Consider the following 19,341-nt stretch of genomic DNA (forward strand, 5'->3'; position numbering starts at 1 on the left):
CAACTGTGGAATCTCGTGTGTGAGTGTGAGCTTGCTGTTTTCAAATTGGTCTCATTTATACCTCAGCATCCATAAAAACAGATAGGAAGCAATTCATCCTCGAATTTGTGTGTCTTCTTAGTAAGAGAATAGTGATTAACTTAAGCATCCATTTCCTGCATTCACCATCGTGGATCTGTTCAAGTTTATTGCCATCTGACTGTACACATAGTACTCAAAAAGTATTCACCTCCCCTTGGAAGTTTTCATGTTTTATTCTTTTACAACATTGAATCACAGTGGACTTAATTTGGCTTTTTTGATACTGATCAACAAAAAAGACACTTCTGTGTCAAAGTGTAAGCAGATCTCTACAAAGTGATCTAAATTAATTACAAATATAAAACACAAAATAATTGATTGCGTAAGTATTCACCCCCCACCAATATGAGACACCAGATCATGACTGGTGCAGCCAATTCATTTTAGAGGTCACATAATTAGGTAAGGTGTCCTATCTATTTATAAACCTGTGTGCATTCAAGGTGTTTCAATAGACTGTAGTGAAAAGATTATTGAAAAACTTGAGTTGGGAGGTGGATACAAGAAAATTTCCAAGTCACTGAATATCCCTTAGTTAAGTCAGTCATCAAGAAATGGAAAGAATATAGCACGGCTATAAATCTGCCTGGAGCAGCAGGCTGTCCTGAAAAACTGAGTGACTGTGCAAGAAGGGGACTAATGAGGGAGGCAACAAAGAGACCTATGACAACTCTCTAGAAGTTACAAGCTTCCGTGGCTGAGATGTGAGAGACTGTGCATACAACAACTGTTGCCTGGGTGCTTCACCAGTCGCAGCTTTATGGGAGAATGGCAAAGAGAAAAGCCACTTGGAAAAAAAATCAACACATGAAGTCAGCTGGAAGAAATGTCTGGTCTGGTGAAACCAAAATGGAGCTTTTTGGCCATCGGACTAAACGCTGTGTTTGGCATAAGCACATCATCAAAAACACACCATCCCTACCGTGAAGCATGGTGGTGGCTGCATCACACTGTGGGGATGCTTCACTGCAGCAGAACCTGGAAGGCTTGTGAAGGTAGAGGGTAAAATGAATGCAGCAAAATACAGGGAAATCTTGGAGGAAAACCTGATGTAGTCTGCAAGAGAACTGTGACTACTAATTCTGACTTGAAGGGGGTGAGAAATTATGCATTCAATTATTTTGTGTTTAATTATTGTAATAAATTTAGACCAATTGTAAAAATTTGTTTTCACTTTGACACAAAAGAGTCTTTTCTGTTGATTGGTGTAAAATAAAGCCAAATTAAATCCATTGTGATTCAATGTTATAAAACAATAAAACATGAAAACTTTCAAGGTGTGTGTGTGTGTGTGTGTGTGTGTGTGTGTGTGTGTGTGTGTGTGTGTGTGTGTGTGTGTGTGTGTGTGTGTGTGTGTGTGTGTGTGTGTGTGTGTGTGTGTGTGTGTGTGTGTGTGTGTATACTTCATATATGCATTGTATATACAACCAAATAAAACACTGTTCCTCTAGACCACGGTGCACCCACACAGCATATCACACACTGCACATAAATCAAAATATTATATTGTAAATAAGTTAATAAAAGATTGTGTAATTCAAAATATATGTCGTAAAGCACTGCACAGGTATATATCAACAGCTTGCTGCCTAGTGATGCAAGCTTGGTGGCAGAGTATTGATTAGTCTCACAGCCTGAGGGAAGAAGCTGTTACCCAATTTGGCAGTCCTAGTGCTGTACTCATTCCATGTTAAATGACAGTTAATGCTCTTTCCCACCATCATTTTTTAAAGAATGCAGTTTGGTGATTTTTTTTGGCACTTGGCTAATATTTGCTTTTCATATTATCTGTAAGCTATCCAGTATTTGACAATAAAAAAAGAAACTCTGATCCCTCTCTTGTCTGTGTTGGGAAATTCTTGCAGAATCACCCTGAACTTGGTGAATTAATGCATTCCCTGTGTGGGAACTCAGATCATCTGCCAAACCCAGCCTGCTCCAGGTACATCTGGCTCATTCCTAGCTCTCTTCTCTAGATTTCTATCACATATAGTATCAGATCAGGAGAAATAGTACCTAATTTTTTTTTCTTGAAGTGCCAATGAGCTTGAGTAAATAATTGGTTGAGAAACCTGTGAAAGTGATTAGAGAAACAGGTGCAACTTGATGCTAATGAGTTTGATGTTGTGGATATTTCAGGTGTGCGAGTGGCTGTACAGTAATGACGGGAGTTTCAGGCGTGAAGACAGTGCCACTGATGAGAATCTAAAGCCATCTGTGCTAGGGGCCTATGTTTATAATCTGGTAGAACAGTACATGAAGGTCCCAGTGTCTGATGGTAAGAGATTTCTTTATATTACTCAAGTGACTAGCACAAATTTCACAGTACCTTCCAACACCCTGCTTTAAAATTTAGAACCATAGAACCATGGAACATTACAGCATAGAAACAGGCCTTTTGGCCCTTCTTGGCTGTGCTGAGCCATTTTTCTGCGTAGCCCACTGACCTGCACCTGGACTATATCCCTCCATACACCTCTAATCCACGTACCTGTCCAAGTTTTTCTTAAATGTTAAAAGCGAGCCTGCATTTACCACTTCATCTGGCAGCTCATTCCATACTGCCACCACTCTGTGTGAAGAAGCCCCCCCAATGTTCCCTTTAAACTTTTCCCCCTTCACCCTTAACCCATGTCCTCTTTTTTTTCTCCCCTAACCACAGTGGAAAAAGCCTGCTTGCATTCACTCTCTCTATACCCATCATAATTTTATATACCTCTATCAAATCTCCCCTCATTCTTCTATGCTCCAGGGAATAAAGTCCAAATGTATTCAACCTTTCTCTGTAACTCAGTTTATCAAGTCCCAGTAACATCCTTGTAAAGCTTCTTTGCACTCTTTCAACCTTATTAATATCCTTCCTGTAATTCAGAGACCAAAACCGCACACAGTACTCCAAATTTGGCCTCACCAATGCCTTATACAACCTCACCATAACATTCTAACTGGGAATTCTGGGAATTTTGTATCTGTATTCCCAGATCCCTCTGTTCTACTGCACTCCTCAGTGTCCTACCATTTACCTTGTATGTTCTACTTTAGTTTTTCCTTCCAAAGTGCAATACCTCACACTTGTCTGTATTAAACTCCATCTGCCATTTTCAGCCCATTTTTCCGGCTGGTTCAAATCCCTCTGCAAGCTTTGAAAACCTTCCTCACTGTCCACTACACCTCCAGTCTTTGTATCATCAGCAAATTTGCTGATCCAATTTACCGCATTACCATCCAGGTCATTGATATAGATGACAAATAACAATGGACCCAGCACTGATCCCTGTGGCGCACCACCAGTCACAGGTCTCCACTCAGAGAAGCAATCCTCCACGACCACTCTCTGACTTCTCCCATTGAGCCAATCTCCAATCTAATTTACTACCTCACCATGTATACCTAGCAACTGAATCTTCCTAACCAACCTCCCATGCAGGACCTTGTCAAAGGCCTTACTGAAGTTCATGTAGACAACATCCACTACCTTCCCTTCGTCCACTTTCCTGGTAACGTCCTCGAAAAACTCTAATAGATTGGTTAAACATGACCTACCATGCACAAAGCCGTGTTGACTCTCCCTAATAAGTCCCTGTCTATCTAAATACTTGTAGATCCTACCTCTTAGTACTCCTTCCAATAATTTACCTATTACTGACATCAAACTGGCTGGCCTAAAATTTCCCGGATTACTTTTAGAGCCTTTTTTTAAGCAACGGAACAACATGAGCTATCCTCCAATCCTCCGGCACCTCACCCGTAGTTACCGACATTTTAAATATATCTGCCAGAGCCCCTGTAATTTCAACCCTAGTCTCCTTCAAGGTCCGAGGGAATACCCTGTCAGGTCCTGGGGATTTGTTTACTCTGATTTGCCTCAAGATAGCAAGCACCTCCTCCTCTTCAATCTGTGTAGGTTCTGTGACCTCACTACTTGTTTGCCTTATTTCCATAGACTCCATGCCAGTTTCCTTAGTAAATACAGATGCAAAAAAACCATTTAAGATCTGCCCCATTTCTTTTGGTTCCATACATAGACATCCACTCTGATCTTCAAGAGGACCAATTTTATCCCTTACTATCCTTTTGCTCTTAATATACCTGTAGAAGCTCTTTGGATTATCCTTCACCTTGACTGCCAGAGCTACCTCATGTCTTCTTTTAGCTCTTCTGATTTCTTTCTTAAGTAATTTTTTGCACTTTTTATACTCCCCAAGTACCTTATTTGCTCCCTGTTTCCTATACATGTCGTACATCTCTCTCTTCTTTATCAGAGTTCCAATATCCTTAGAGAACCAAGGTTCCTTATTTTTATTCACTTTGACTTTAATCCTGACAAGAACATACAAACTCTGCACTCTCAAAATTTCTTTGAAGGCCTCTCACTTACCAACGATATCCTTGCCAGAGAACAACCTGTCCCAATCCACACTTTTTAGATCCTTTCTCATTTCTTCAAATTTGGCCTTTTTCTGGTTTAGAACCTCAATCTAAGGACCAGATCTATCTTTAGCCATGATCAAGTTGAAACCAATGGTGTTATGATCACTGGAACCAAAATGTTCCCCTACACACACTTCTGTCACCTGTCCTAACTTATGTCCTAATAGGAGATCTAATATTGCATCCTCTCTAGTTGGTGCCTCTATATATAGATTTAGAAAACTTTCCTGAACACATTTTACAAACTCTAACCCGTCTAGACCTTTAACAATATGGGAGTCCCAATTAATATGTGGAAAATTAACAGCCCCTACTAAGTCAAGTCAAGTCACTTTTATTGTCATTTCAATCATAACTGCCATTACAGTACATAGTAAAAATGAGACAATGTTTTTCACGTCCATGGTGTAACATGACACAGTACAAAAACTAGACCAGGCATGGGCAAACTACGGCCCGTTAAGCTTTTTAATCCGGCCCGCAGAACTTGATGAAATTATATTAATAAACCTTGTTAACGTTTTTTCCCCGCAATTCTGGCGTTTTCCCAATAGATGACGCACTCTATATACATTGACCTTTGTTGAGGTGCAGCGTATTATTCCACATTTGCGCTTTACTCTTTGACCTCTCACCCCTTCTGTAAAGATGAGTGGAGCTAAGAAAAGAAAAGTGGATAGAGAATGTTGGGTGTTTAATAAGGAGTGGACAACTAAATATCTTTTTACCGAACACTGATCAACTGCTGTATGCCTGATATGCCAAGAGACTGTGGTGGTTTTTAAAGAATATAATATCAGCCGTCACTTTGCCACAAAACATGCCAACTATGCTAGCAACCAGTCAACGAAAGAACGGGAAGCTAATGCTCAGAGGTTGGCAGCTAATTTACAGGCTCAACAAAATTTTTTTCACCGTCAAACTGCCATTCATGAGTCAAATACCAAGGCGAGTTTTATGCTGTCATTCAAATTAGCAAAGGCCAGCAAGCCTCTGTCTGAAGGCGAGTTTTTAAAAGAATGTATGGTGGAGACAGCAGGTGTATTGTGTCCGGAGAGCAAAGACAAATTTGAAAAAATCAGTTTATCATGCAGGACAGTGACTCGCCGTGTGGAACTGATAGACGAAGATATAACCAGCGACTTAAATAAAAAGGCAGAGTCGTTCACGTTATATTCATTAGCACTGGATGAAAGCAACGATGTAAAAGACACTGCTCAGCTCCTCATTTTTATCCGAGGAATTAACAATACTTTTGAAATAACGGAGGAGTTTTTGACAATGGAGTCTCTGAAAGGAAAAACATGGGGAGAGGACTTGTATGACTGGGTGTCTGCTGTCATCGAAAATATGAAGCTCCCTTGGAGTAAACTTATCAACGTCACCACAGATGGATCTCCTAATTTGACAGGGAAAAATGTCGGCCTGCTGAGGAGAATACAGAATAAAGTGAAAGATGAAAATCCTGACCAGGATGTTATTTTCCTTCACTGCATCATCCACCAGGAATCTCTATGTAAATCGGTATTACAGCTGAATCATGTTGTGAATCCTGTCGTAAAACTTGTCAACTTTATACGTGCAAGGGGACTTCAGCACCGTCAGTTCATCATGTTCCTGGAGGAAACTGATGCGGATCACCAGGACCTACTTTATCACTCCCGTGTCCGCTGGTTAAGTTTGGGCAAAGTGTTTCAACGAGTATGGGAGCTCAAAGAGGAGATCGGTGCATTTTTGGAGTTACTGAGGAAGGCCGGCGAATTTCCTGAGCTGAGCAACAAGAGCTGGCTTTGTGACTTTGCATTTGCTGTGGATATATTTTCACACATGAATGAACTGAACGTGAAGCTACAGGGGAAGGATCAGTTTGTGCATGACATGTACACAAACGTGAAAGCCTTTAAATCCAAGCTGGCTTTTTTCTCCAGGCAAATTTTGAATAAGTTATTCACTCATTTTCCCACACTAGCCACGCTGGAAGAGGCCGGCGCAAATGTGAAAACAATTCAGCGAGTCACTGGATGCGCTGCACAGAGAATTCTGCCGTCGCTTTTCTGATTTTGAAAAAATTGACTTCAGTTGGTGGCCTGTCCCCTGTCACAAGATCCTGAAACAGCACCAGAGGAGCTACAGCTGGAACTGATCGACCTTCAGTCTGACCCCGTCTTAAAAGAGAAGTTCAACTCTCTTAAACTGAATGCTTCACTTGGTAAAGAGGTGCTTCCAAACCTCCGGAGGACGGCACAGAAGATGCTGGCGTTGTTCGGCTCGACCTATTTGTGAACAGGCGTTCAGCGTCATGAACATCAACAGGCGTTCAGCGTCATGAACATCAACAAAGCCAGCCACAGATCCAAGTTAACTGACCAACACCTCAGATCCATCCTGAGAATCGCCACAACAAAACTAAATCCAGACTTTGATGCGCTGGCTAAAAAGGGAGACCAACAACACTGTTCCAACTGAAATTAAAAATAAGTTTCTTCGTTGTGTTATGTAAAAAATGCATTTGAAAATATTTTTTTCAATAAGCCTTACATGTTACATGTCATTTCTGTTAAGTGATGGACATGAGTAGTGCGCAGGTGCACGTACGTTCTCAAAATAAAAAATGTGCTCCAGATCAAATAACGCGCTCCGCATACTGGCGCGCTGTCACTGTTCTGTCCTTGTGCTGGTCGTTGTTGAGTTTTGGCACAGGGGACAATTGAATAAGAAGGAGCAGGACAAGTAGACCTGCATCTCCTACCGTTTTTGAAATAAAGACAGTCAGGAGGAGAGTGATGATGATAATATCTTGAAGGATAACAGAATTTTCAGTGCTTTAAAATAATAACTGTTACTATTAAAAAAAAGCTGTATTTTATTCATTTAATTTTCAGTGTTTTAAAAGTCATTTCAATAAATAGCTAAATACCATGGGACTTCAAAGACAGATATTTTGTTGTAATGCATTTTGTTCATTTTCAATTGAAATTGAAGCACATGTTTTCTACATATCCCATGATATTTTATTTTCTCTTATGAGGTGTATTACCAAAACACTCCGTCCATCTGCTCCTGGCCCACAAGTCAAAAAGTTTGCCCACCCCTGAACTAGACTGAACTACGTAAAAAAAAACACACACAGAGAAAGCTACACTAGACTACAGACCTACACAGGACTGCGTAAAGTGCACAAAAACAGTGCAGGCATTACAATAAATAATAAACTGGACAATAGGGCAAGGTGTCAGTCCAGGCTTTGGGTATTGAGTCTGATAGCTTGGGAGAAGAAACTGTTACATAGTCACAATTTTATGTTTCCAGCAGTTGTTTGCTATCTCTCTGCAGATTTGCTTCTCCAATTCTTGCAGACTATTGGATGGTCTATAATACAACCCCATTAATATGGTTGTACCTTTCCTGTTTCTCAGCTCCACCCATATGTCCTCGGTAGACAAGCCCTCTAATCTGTCCTGCCTGAGCACTGCTGTAACATTTTCCCTGACTAGCAATGCCACCTCCTCCCCTACCCTTCATCCCTTTGCCTCTATCACGTCTGAAACATCGGAACCCTGGAATATTAAGCTGCCAGTCCTGCCCCTCCTGTAGGCAAGTTTCACTAATGGCTACAATGTCATAATTTCACGTGTTAATCCACACCCTCAGCTCGTGAGCCTTCCCCACAACACTTCTTGCATTGAAATAGACACACCTCAGAAGATTGCACACACAACCCTTCTATTTGTGACTTTGCATGAAACTTTAACATCATTTATTTTCACCCCTGATCCACTATTTACTCTGGCACTCTGGTTCCCAACCCCCTGCAAATCTAGTTTAAACCCCCCCCCCCAAAATAGCACTAACAAACTTCTCTGCAAGGATATTGGTCCCACTGTAGTTCAGGTGTAACCCGTCTCTCTTGTACAGGTCCCACCTGTCCCAGAAGAGGTCCCAATGATCCTGAAATCTGAAACCCTGCCTCCTACACCAGTTCCTCAGCCATGTGTTCGTCCTCCAGAGCATCCTATTCTTACCCTCACTGTACGTGGCACAGGTAGCAATGCTGAGATTACCACCCTTGAGGTCCTGCTCTTTATCTTGCTACCAAGCTCTCTTTACTCAATGTTCAGGACTTCCTCACTCTTTGTGTGGAAATGTGTAGAAACCTTTATTGGAGTTTATTGGACGTCAAGGTGCACAGTCATTTTGAGAAAGCTATGTGTTGTTGAGTGCTTCTACGGTTACTTTTTCTGATGTATTTTTATTTTATTTCTTATTAAATATGTGAAATTTTAAATCTCTTTTCCTTTGATGATTGTGAAAACATGAGGACATGTTTCACTATTTAGTTTAATTATTATTATTGTTTATTTGTATATATGAAATATATGTAAAATTCAATAAAAATATTGTTTAAAAAAAGAAGTGGAGATGGAATATAGTGTAGTGTATGGCCATGCACTTTGGTAGAAGGGATAATGGCATAGACTATTTTCTAAATGGGGAGAAAACTCAGAAATCAGAGAAAAAGGAGACTTGAGTCCTCGTGCAGGATTCCCTAAAGGTTAACTCGTAGGTTCCATCAGTGGCAAGGAAGGCAAATACAACGTTAGCATTCACTTTGAAAGGATGAGAATATAAAATCAAGAATATATGTTGAGGCTTTTTAAGACGTCAGAAGCACTTGGAGTATTTTGAGCAGTATAGGCTCCTTATCTGAGAAAAGATTACTGGCATTGGAGGGATTCTAGAGGAGGTTTACGCGAATGATTCTAAGAATGAAAGGGTTAATGTATTGAGGAGTGTTTGATGGCTCCAGGCCTGTACTCACTGGAGTTTAGAAGAGTGAGGGGTTATCTCATTTAAACGTGTCCCGGTGTGGCCTTTTATATATTGGTGAGACCCGACGCAGACTGGGAGTCCACCAGAAAAAGCAGGATCTCCCAGTGCCCACACATTTTAATTCCACATCCCATTCCCATTCTGATATGTCTATCCATGGCCTCCTCTATTGTCAAAATGAATCCAAACTCAGGTTGGAGGAACAACACCTTACATACTGGCTGGGTAGCCTCCAACCTGATGGCATGAACATTGACTTCTCTAACTTCCGTTAATGCCCCTCCTCCGCTTCTTACCCCATCCCTGACATATTTAGTTGTTTACCTGTTCTCCATCTCCCTCTGGTGCTCCCCCCCTTCCTTTCTTTCTCCTGAGGTCTCCCGTCCAATGATCCTTTCCCTTCTCCAGCTCTGTATCACTTTCGCCAATCACCTTTCCAGCTCTTAGCTTCATCCCACCCCCTCCGGTCTTCTCCTATCATTTTGCATTTCCCCCTCCCCCCACTGCTTTCAAATCTCTTACTATCTTTCATTTCGGTTAGTCCTGACGAAGGGTCTCGGCCCGAAACATCGACAGCGCTTCTCCCTATAGATGCTGCCTGGCCTGCTGTGTTCCACCAGCATTTTGTATGTGTTGTTGTTTGAATTTCCAGCATCTGCAGATTTCCTCGTGTTTGCTTTCTGAATATTATAAGGATGGATGTAGAGAGTGTGTTTCCCAAGGTGGGGGAGTCTTCTGATAGAATGGATGTAGAGAGGATGTTTTCCAAGGTGGGGGAGCCTTAAGACAAGAATGCACAGTCTCAGAATAGAGGAGTGTCCATCTAGAACAGAAATGAGGAATTTTTTAGCCAGAATATGGTGATTGTATGGAATTCATTGCAATAGGCAGCTTTGGAGGTCAAGTGATCGGACATATTAAAAGCAGTGGCTGGTATGTTAAAGGTTACAGGAAGAAGCAGAAGAATGGGACTGAGAGGTCTAATTGTGCTTCTGTGTCTTGTAGTAATTGACACATTACTATTTGTGGGGATTTATTGTGCAGAACATCTTTTTTGTACTTTCTACGTTACAGTCATAAGTACTCTTCAAAAGTAATGTATTAATTGTTAGGTAGATGTGGATGTCCTGAGTTTGTGAAATGTGCAATCTGTTCTTTCTCATGTGAGAAATCACCTGTGCTCACCGCTACCTCCTACCTACCTTCCAATTATAACTTGAATTAATAGAACATAATTTTCTGTGCATGATGTTGTGCCAACATCTTCAGTCTCAAGCTTTCTTGACAGATAGCCCTCCATTGTTTTTATTTCCATGTGCATATCTGACAGACTTCTAAAATCCAAAATGTATCTGCTTCTACCACGACCCCTGTCAGTGTGTTCCATGCATCCACCACTCTGTTTTAACAAAAAGAAAACCTTCTTGTGATTCCCCCTAAACTCTACTCCAATCATCTTAAAATTATGACCCCTTGTATTAGTCATTTCTGCCCTGTTAATATGGTGCTGGGTGTCCACCCATGCTGTCAGTACCTCTAATCTCACAGAGATCTATCAAGTCACCTCTCATCTTCCTTTGCTGCAGAAAGAAAAGCCCCAGCTTCCTTAACCTAATATTGCAGGATTGTAGAAATTCTGAGCTATCAGAATGGTACATGTAAAATTTGCGAGACTGGACTTGTCTGAAACCCAAGACTGGCTGAATCTGGATGGTGCAATAAAGTTCTCCATTTCGTAGAGAATATACTTAATCTCCATTGGCTCTGTTTTCTTGATGACCAGGGGAAAAGGACAGTTACCTGCCGGACTGGTTTGAGGCCCAGCTTGTTGCTCGAATGATTCTCCTTGCTGCTGACGTTGAAGAGCATCATTGCGCTGAAGGGTAATGTCTGTTGTTCCATACATACGGTATATGTTCTATTATTTTGAGTGCAAATCAAAAGTAAAACTTGTTTCTGCCCTATGTGGGTTATAATTGGTGAGTTGGAGTGAGTGTGAAGAGGTAATGCTGGAATTAACTATCACATTACATTGCCTGAAATTTTCTTAGTGACACATTCTGAAATTAGTCTTTCAGCATTTTTGTATTTTTTTCATTGAACATAGAACACCCCAGCACATTACAGGCCCTTCAGCCATAATGTTTTGAGGACCTTTTAATCTACTCTAAGATCAATCTAACCCTTCCTTCCTTTATAACCCTTCAATTTTTGTTTTATCATCCATGTGCCGATCTAAAATTTCTTATTGCTCGTAATGTATTTGTTTCCATTTTTGTGTAAAAAAAAAATTATCTTTGACATTCTGAGGGAAATTGGGTTTCGTTACAGCCTCACCAACCAAGAATAGTGTAGAAATATAGCAATATAAAACCATAAATAATTAAATAATAGTAAGTAAATACTGCCAAGTGGAAATTAGTCCAGGACCAGCCTGTTGGCTCAGGGTGTCTGACATTCCGAGGGAGGAGTTGTAAAGTTTGATGGCCACAGGCAGGAATGACTTCCTATGACGCTCAGTGTTGCATCTCGGTAGAATGAGTCTCTGGCTGAATGTACTCCTGTGCCTAACCAGTACATTATGGAGTGGATGGGAGACATTGTCCAAGATGGCATGCAACTTGGACAGCATCTTCTTTTCAGACACCACCGTCAGAGAGTCCATTTCCACCCCCACAACATCACTGGCCTTACAAATGAGTTTGTTGATTCTGTTGGTGTCTGCTACTCTCAGCCTGCTGCCCCAGCACACAACAACAAAGATGATAGCACTGGCCACCACAGAAAGCTTTATAGCTTAAAGGCTACTGGAAAAAGTGCTTCTGCCGGGAGCGCTTGTGCCGTGTGTTTTTGCCGTGAGTGCTGCTGAGAGCGCTTGCGTGAGATTTTTGCTGCGGTGGACAGTGCTGCAATAATTGTAAAGTTTTCCTATATTATACAGGCTGTGTATTTATCAGATCATTCCGGCTTTTACTATATGTTACTGTGATTTTAGGTTTATGTGTTATTTGGCATGAATTGGTAGGTTTTATTTGGGTCTGCGAACACTCACAAATTTTTCCCATATAAACAAATGGTAATTGCTTCTTCACTTTACGACATTCCAGCTTACAAACTGTTTCATAGGAATGCTCTACCTTTGAATAGCGGGGGAAACCTGTAATAGGGAGAAACCTGGGAACTATAGACTGGTGAGTCTTATGTTGGTGGTCTGCAGACTACTGGAAAGGATTCTTAAGGATAGGATCTATGAGCATTTGGAGAAGTACAGTCTACTCTTGGATAGTCAACATGGCTTTGTGAAGGGAAGATCATGCCTTATGAGCCTGATTGAGTTTTTTGAAGAGGGAGACTCTTGGTGGCACTAAATGGAGTAGGTCGCATTTTTGGCTCTGCTCGGATCCTTTTTCAGTGTCCTAATCTCCCCTTTATTATATATATCAAAGTGTCTTTAACATCTTTATATGTGTGAAATTTGATGTTTAATTGACGGAGCAAACATGAGGAAATCTGCAGATGCTAGAAAGATAAACTATAGTTTATCTTTCCTTTTAGTTAGTCCTGATGAATGGTCTCTGCCCGAAACATTGACAGTGCTTCTCATTATAGATGCTGCCTGGCCTGTTGCGTTCCACCAGCATTTTGTATGTGTTGTTTTAATTGACGAAAATGACTTCCAGAACAAGAAAGGCATTAGCCGAAGGCAAAGAAACCGGTAATGGAAACGGAAAGAAAGACCAACCAACACAGCCTCAACTTACTTTACAAGCTATTTCGAACTTACTGGATAAAAGATTCGCTGTATTGGATGAAAAACTGGATGAAAAACTTGATAAAAGATTTGCTGCATTGGAAATAATGCTGAAGGAGAATAAAGGCAAATTGACAGCACTCGAAGAAGAGAACACAATACAACGTCAGCAAATTACCAAGCTTACTGAAGCTGGGAAACAGAGGGATTCCAGAATGAACTCTTTTGAAAAGAAATTAAATTTGACTACTCACACACTGGAGCAGTATAAAGCTAATGTTATCGATTTTGAGAGTCGCAGTCGCAGACAGAATTTGCTAATAGTAGGTCTCAATGAAGATGTCGAGAGTGGGGACCGTACTGAATTTTTCTCTAAATTCTTAATGGATGTTTTCAGATTGGAGGTTTTTAATTCACCTCTGATACTTGATAGAGCGCACAGATTGTTAAAATCTAAAACACCGGAAGAGTTAAAACCACGTCACGTTATTCTGCGGTTTCACTATGTGAGTACGAAGGAGCGCTTAATTCGAATTGCTTGTCGTAAAGGAGATATTGAATAACAGAATCTAAAGTTTTATTTGGTTCAAGATTATTGCCCCGAGGTAATGCAAGAAAGAGTGTGTTTTAAAGAAGTCATGTCGCAATGTTATCAAAAGAATCTTTGACCGGCTGTGCTGCATCCCGCCCACTTAAGAGTGGTCTTACCTGATAAATTGTTTAAATGGTTCAAATCAGTGGAAGATGCAAAACAATTTCTCGAAGAGAGCTCGGATGTTTAATCAATTTTCCGTTTGTACATATCTGTATATATCGGGTTTGTTAGTTAATAATTAGCTTATAGAGTCGGACATTTTTAGTTCGTGAAACCATGTCCTTGGGCTGATGTTTTGGATATTTTGTTTGGGCTCATGTCTGTTTTATGTTAAAGATTTCTTCCTTTTCCTTTATTATTTTACTCTTTTATTTTTAATTGTTCGTTTTAGAAAATTATTAAGACTTTTATATGTTGATTAATTACTATGAAGAATGTACTCTGTTTTATTTTTAAGACCTTGTTTTTTAAAATGGTCTACAAAGGTTTTTTTTCACTTAGTCTGTGTTTGGCATTCTTTTCATAATATTTTGGCTATGGGGAGTTTTCTTTCTTTTAAAATTTGGAGACTTGCCATCAAGAGAGATGGGGGTTGGGTGGGTTTTAGATAGCTTCCTGGCTGCCTATTTGCCAGGTTTCTTGGCTTTGGGGGAGGGGTGAGGTTTTCTGATACTCTAGTTTTTTTTCATTTGGGCTGCCTTGAAACTACAAAAATGTCTCTGTTGTTGTAACTAGCAGTTCCTCTTTAAACTTTTTTCCTCTTCCAGGTTCATGAGTTTTCTATGCAACTTGGTTAACCCTTTACATACCATATGGTTTATTTAAGGAAAATGGATAAGTTTATTAATTTTGTTTCATGGAACACAAATGGTTTGAATCCTCCAATTAAGTGGAAGAAGATTTTTAAGGTTTTTCATACATTAAATGCTCAGATTATATTTGCGCAGGAGACTCGTGAGGAAGGAGGATAATCAGCTTTTTTTTAAGGTTTTGGAAAGGGCAACAGTTTCATATGATGTAAGTTGACCCTTTCTGAATCCTTTTTTCAGTAATTTTTTTATGTATAGAGGAGCGGAGTTAATGACAAAATATAATTTTAACCAATGAATTATGGCAGCCCAATCTTTTTTTTTAGGTTAGTTTGTTTTAGTTTGGGGTTTTTTCCCCTCTTTTTTTGTAATTATAATTATCTTTTGCATGGTTAATTACTAAGAGATTGGGAGGTTAGACTCCATTTGTTACTTGGAATATGTGTTTCTACATGTTAACCGTTATTAAGGTATTCCTGATCTCTATGTATTAGTATTAATATTTTTTATTGGAAACTAAATAAAAAGATTGAAAAAGAAAGAAAAGAGTTTTTTGAAGAGGTAACAAAATAAATTGATGAGGGTAGGGCAGTGGATGTGGTCCAAATGGATTTAGCAAGGCATTTGACAAGGTCCCTCATGAGACACTCATCCAGAAAGTCATGAGGCATGGGATAAGTGGAACCTTGGCTGTTTGGATAAAAAATTGGGTTAAAGGAAGAAAGCAGAGGGTAGTTGTGGAAGGAAAATATTCTGCCTGGAGGTCGGTGACCAGTGGAGTGCCACAGGGATCTGTCCTGGGACCCCTGCTATTTGTGATTTTTATAAATGACCTGGATGTAGAGGCGGAAGGATGGGTGAGTAAGTTTGCGGATGACACGAAGATTGGAGGAGTTGTGGATGGAGCTGCAGGTTGTCGAAGGTTAAAAGAGGAAATAGGCAGGCTGCAGAGTTGGGTAGAAAAATGGCAGATGGAGTTCAATCCGGGTAAGTGTGAGGTGATGCATTTTGGAAGTACAAACCAGAAGACTGAGTACAGGATTAATGGTCAGTTACTTAAGAGTGTGGATGAACAAAGGGACCTTGGGGTTCAAATCCATACATCTCTCAAGGTCGCGCAGGTTGATAGGGTAGTTAAGAAGGCCTATGGGATGCTAGGCTTCATTAACAGGGGGATTGAGTTCAAGAGTAGAGAGGTCATGTTGCAACTCTACAAATCTCTGGTGAGACCGCACTTAGAGTATTGTGTTCAATTCTGGTCACCTCATTATAGGAAGGATGTGGAAGCTATGGAGAGGGTGCAGAGGAGATTTACCAGGATGTTGCCTGGTTTGGAGAACAAGTCATATGAAGCAAGGTTAGCAGAGCTGGGACTTTTCTCTTTGGAGCATAGAAGAATGAGATTATGAGAGGCATAGATAGAGTGGATAGTCAGTACCTGTTTCCCAGGGCACCAATAGCAAACACCAGAGGGCATATGTCCAAAATTAAGGGAGGGAAGTCTAGGGGAGACATCAGGGTTAAGTTTTTTACACAGAGGGTTGTGAGTACCTGGAATGACTTGCCAGTGATGGTGGTGGAGGCTAAAACATTAGGGATATTTAAGAGCCTCTTGGACAGGCACATGGATGAAAGAAAAATAGAGGGTTATGGGGTAGTGTGGGTTTTGTACTTTTTTTTAAGGATTATATGGGTCGGCACAACATGGAGGGCTGAAGGGCCTGTGCTGTGCTGTAGTGTTCTATGGTTCTAACTGCACCTTCAATTGAATATCCTCGGGCTGCACTTGCCAGTGAGTGAACCAGCCAGCACCTGACCACATTGTCGCTGGTCTTCTGGGACTGAAGTGCTTCAAAATTACAAACCTGTCATTTGTTCAAGTTTAAAAATGTTTCCTCTCCAAATGCTTCTGCTAATGCTTTTTCTTTTTAAATTTAGTGCTATATACGCTAGGGATCAGAATACCTTGGCTTGTTTCTTACAACCCCTTCTGGATACCTTAGCCAAATTGAATGCTCATGCTTACCTACCTTTACTGAAAGCAGACAAGAGCTTGCAACTATTGCTGAAATTGTTGGAGATGTCCGTACCAAAGCACAATACAACAACATCAAAAGGTTAGTTACCCCTTAAAATATAGAATTTGAAATGCAGATTTGAGATAGTTTGTAGATTCTCCCTCTCGTCTGTCTGTCTCCCCCACCCCATCTCTCCCTCTCTTCGGTGTCTCTCCCTCCTCTCTGTTCCCCCACTGTCGACCCCCCTCTGTCACCCCCCTGCCACCCCCCCTATCGTCGCCCCCCTCGTTGCCCTGCCACCCTTCTCTGTCGTCGCCCCCCCCGTCGTCCCCCCTGTTGTCCCCCCTGCCATCCCCCCTTGCCTGCCCCCCATCTGTTCCCCCGTCCGTCCGTCCAGCCCTCGGTGCCCCCTCTGTCTGGTTTCTGCCCCCCCAGTCTCTGTCTCTTCCCTCCCCTCCCTCTTCAGAACTGTTGTGTCAGAGGAGTAGTACTGGAGGGAGGCTGGGAATGAACATTTGACCAATTTGTCACGGTTTCACATAAAGCGTAAAGAATTTACCGAGTTCATTGGGGAAGACAAAGCACTAACAGTACCACTAGCAGCCTACACTGACTGTTCCCCGAGCTCTCGGTCTTGTTCCCAAGAAGTTTCATGTATATTTGACCTGCAACGGAGACCTGAAACTGGCTGGGATGCCTGAAGTGCAGTATGGTGGATAAATCCCTTGGGCCTGACTGAGTGCACTCTCGGACTTTGTGGGAGGCTAGAAACGAGTTTGTGGGGATATTTCCTTCGTCATTAGTCACTGGTGAAATTCCTAAAGATGGGGATGTGGAGAATGTTCCATTGTTTAAAACAAGAAGCAAGGACAAGCCAGGGAACAGCAGGCTGGTCAATCTGACATTGTTATTTTCGACTTGGTTGGCTGCTCTGATATTAATGATGGAAATCAGCAGATATTCTTGTTTTAGCCTGTAATAGCTGAGAGCCACAATTGCATCTAAGGTGTGTACAGTCAGTAATGATGTTCTAATGAGATTAGACAATCTATCACTGCTCAAAACTGATGGAAGTACATCAGACGGTGGCCAGCGGACTGTTCGTTTAAGCCGTCAGCAGAAGTGGGGTCACCACACTGGACTAATGGTGTGTTTAAAAAAAACATGGTTTTCGACTCCCAATACCAACTATCTTGCTGGCAAACGTACAGTCTCTGGTAAATAAAATTGACTACCTCAGAGGTAGACTGGTGATTCTTGGTTAACCCTTGCGTGCCGGACCGAACAATTTGAACAGACAGGTTCACTATACACTGCCAAGATAGGTCTGTCGAATCTCTCAAAAGCAGAGGTAGAGGTGTGTGCTTCATGATTAATTCCTCATGGTGCACAAACGTCGCTGTGCTTTCCCAATCCAGTTCCCTGGATCTGGAATACTTCATGATCAAGTGTCGTCTATTTTCCCTGCCTCAGATGTCAGTGATTATTTTGGTAGCGACATGCATTCCACCTCAGAACAGGCTCTGGACAATCTGAGTGATGTAATCAACAGGCACGAAACCACAGATCCTGATGCCTTCTCCATCATTTTGGGGGACTTCAACCAGGCCAGCTTGAAAAAGTCATGAAATAATTATAAATCTCTTGTAGTACCAGAGGAAACAACACACAGGACCATTGCTACACTACCATCAAGAGAGCCTATTGTGCTATTCCACGTCCTCACTTCGGGAAGTTTGATCACCTGGCTGTACTTCTTCCTGAGTGTAGGCAGGGACTGAAGACTGCAGCACCAGTAGTGAGAACCAAGAAGATATGGACTAGGGAGACATAGGAGCGCTTACAGGACTGCTTTGAATCGGTGGTCAGGACTGTATTCAGAGATTCATCTTCAAGTCTGGATGAGTATGCTACAGTTATTACTGACTTCATTAAAACCTGTGGGGTTGAGTGTGTGCTTACAAAGTCTTACTGTACATTCCCAAACCATGAATGAACCAAGAGGTTCGAAGTTTCCTAACGGCTAGATCTGTGGGACTTAGTCTGGTGACCCTGGTCTGTACAAGAAAACCCCATGTATGACTTGTGGAGGGCTATTTCAAGAGTTAAGAAACAATTCCGAGAGAGGCTAGAGGCAACGTTGGAGGGTTTGCATGCCATTACATCCTACAAAGAAACCCCCACATCATGAATGGAAGTGATGCTTCACTTCCAGACGAGCTCAACGTCTTCTATGCCCACTTTCATGGGAGAATAAAAACACAGCTATTGAGGATCTCTGGAGCATCCAGTGATCCTGTGAACTCTGTCTCAAAGGCCAACATCAGGCTGTCTTTCAGGACGGTGGGTCCTTGCAAGGTGGCAGGCCCTAATGGAAAACTTCTGCCAGCCAGCTGGTGGGGGTATTCAAAAACATTTTCAATCTCACACTGGTACAATCGGAAGTTCCCACCTGCTTCAAAAGGGCAACAATTATACCAACAATTATAGGTTGTTCATCGCTAGAATCAACTTCTGTCTCAGTAAGGACCTGGATCCTCTGTAATTCGCCTATTGCCACAACAGGTCTATGGCAGACATGATTTCAATGGCTCTCCATGAAGCCTTAGATCACCTGGGCAATACAAATATCACTGTCAGGGTGCTGTCTGTTGACTGTGGTCAGTGTTCATTACTATCATTCTAACCCCGCACCAGCAGTGCACCGGCCCGAACTGTGCCACAGAGCAATCTCTGCTACAGTAGGCTATGTGCCCCAAACTATCCCGCACCAGCACTGTGCCACAAGCCAGTGCAGCCATCGGGAAATGCTTAGAGTGCAGCAAT

The 19,341-nt window shown here is 41.6% G+C and overlaps 1 protein-coding gene and 1 long non-coding RNA gene across 7 annotated transcripts in view; one reads left to right on the plus strand and one right to left on the minus strand.

Annotated features, from left to right (window-relative positions):
- Positions 1 to 13,867, minus strand: part of LOC140730752 (uncharacterized) — a 51,619-nt gene extending 37,752 nt beyond the window's left edge. The window contains exon 1 of the long non-coding RNA XR_012099671.1: positions 13,802 to 13,867. This is a non-coding gene — a long non-coding RNA (uncharacterized lncRNA). The remainder of the gene's footprint in view (positions 1 to 13,801) is intronic.
- Positions 1 to 19,341, plus strand: part of LOC140730748 (probable methyltransferase TARBP1) — a 384,497-nt gene that overhangs the window by 68,121 nt on the left and 297,035 nt on the right. For all 6 annotated transcript variants that reach the window (XR_012099667.1, XR_012099666.1, XR_012099668.1 and 3 more), the window contains exons 10-12: positions 2,221 to 2,359; positions 11,126 to 11,225; positions 16,436 to 16,614. Coding sequence is in view for 3 of the 6 variants with exons in the window: in XM_073051594.1 (XP_072907695.1) it covers positions 2,221 to 2,359; positions 11,126 to 11,225; positions 16,436 to 16,614 (418 nt within the window). In the remaining 3 variants the exon portion in view is untranslated. The remainder of the gene's footprint in view (positions 1 to 2,220; positions 2,360 to 11,125; positions 11,226 to 16,435; positions 16,615 to 19,341) is intronic.

This window comes from Hemitrygon akajei, chromosome 7 (genome assembly GCF_048418815.1).
Source record: "Hemitrygon akajei chromosome 7, sHemAka1.3, whole genome shotgun sequence".
NCBI lineage: Eukaryota > Metazoa > Chordata > Chondrichthyes > Myliobatiformes > Dasyatidae > Hemitrygon > Hemitrygon akajei.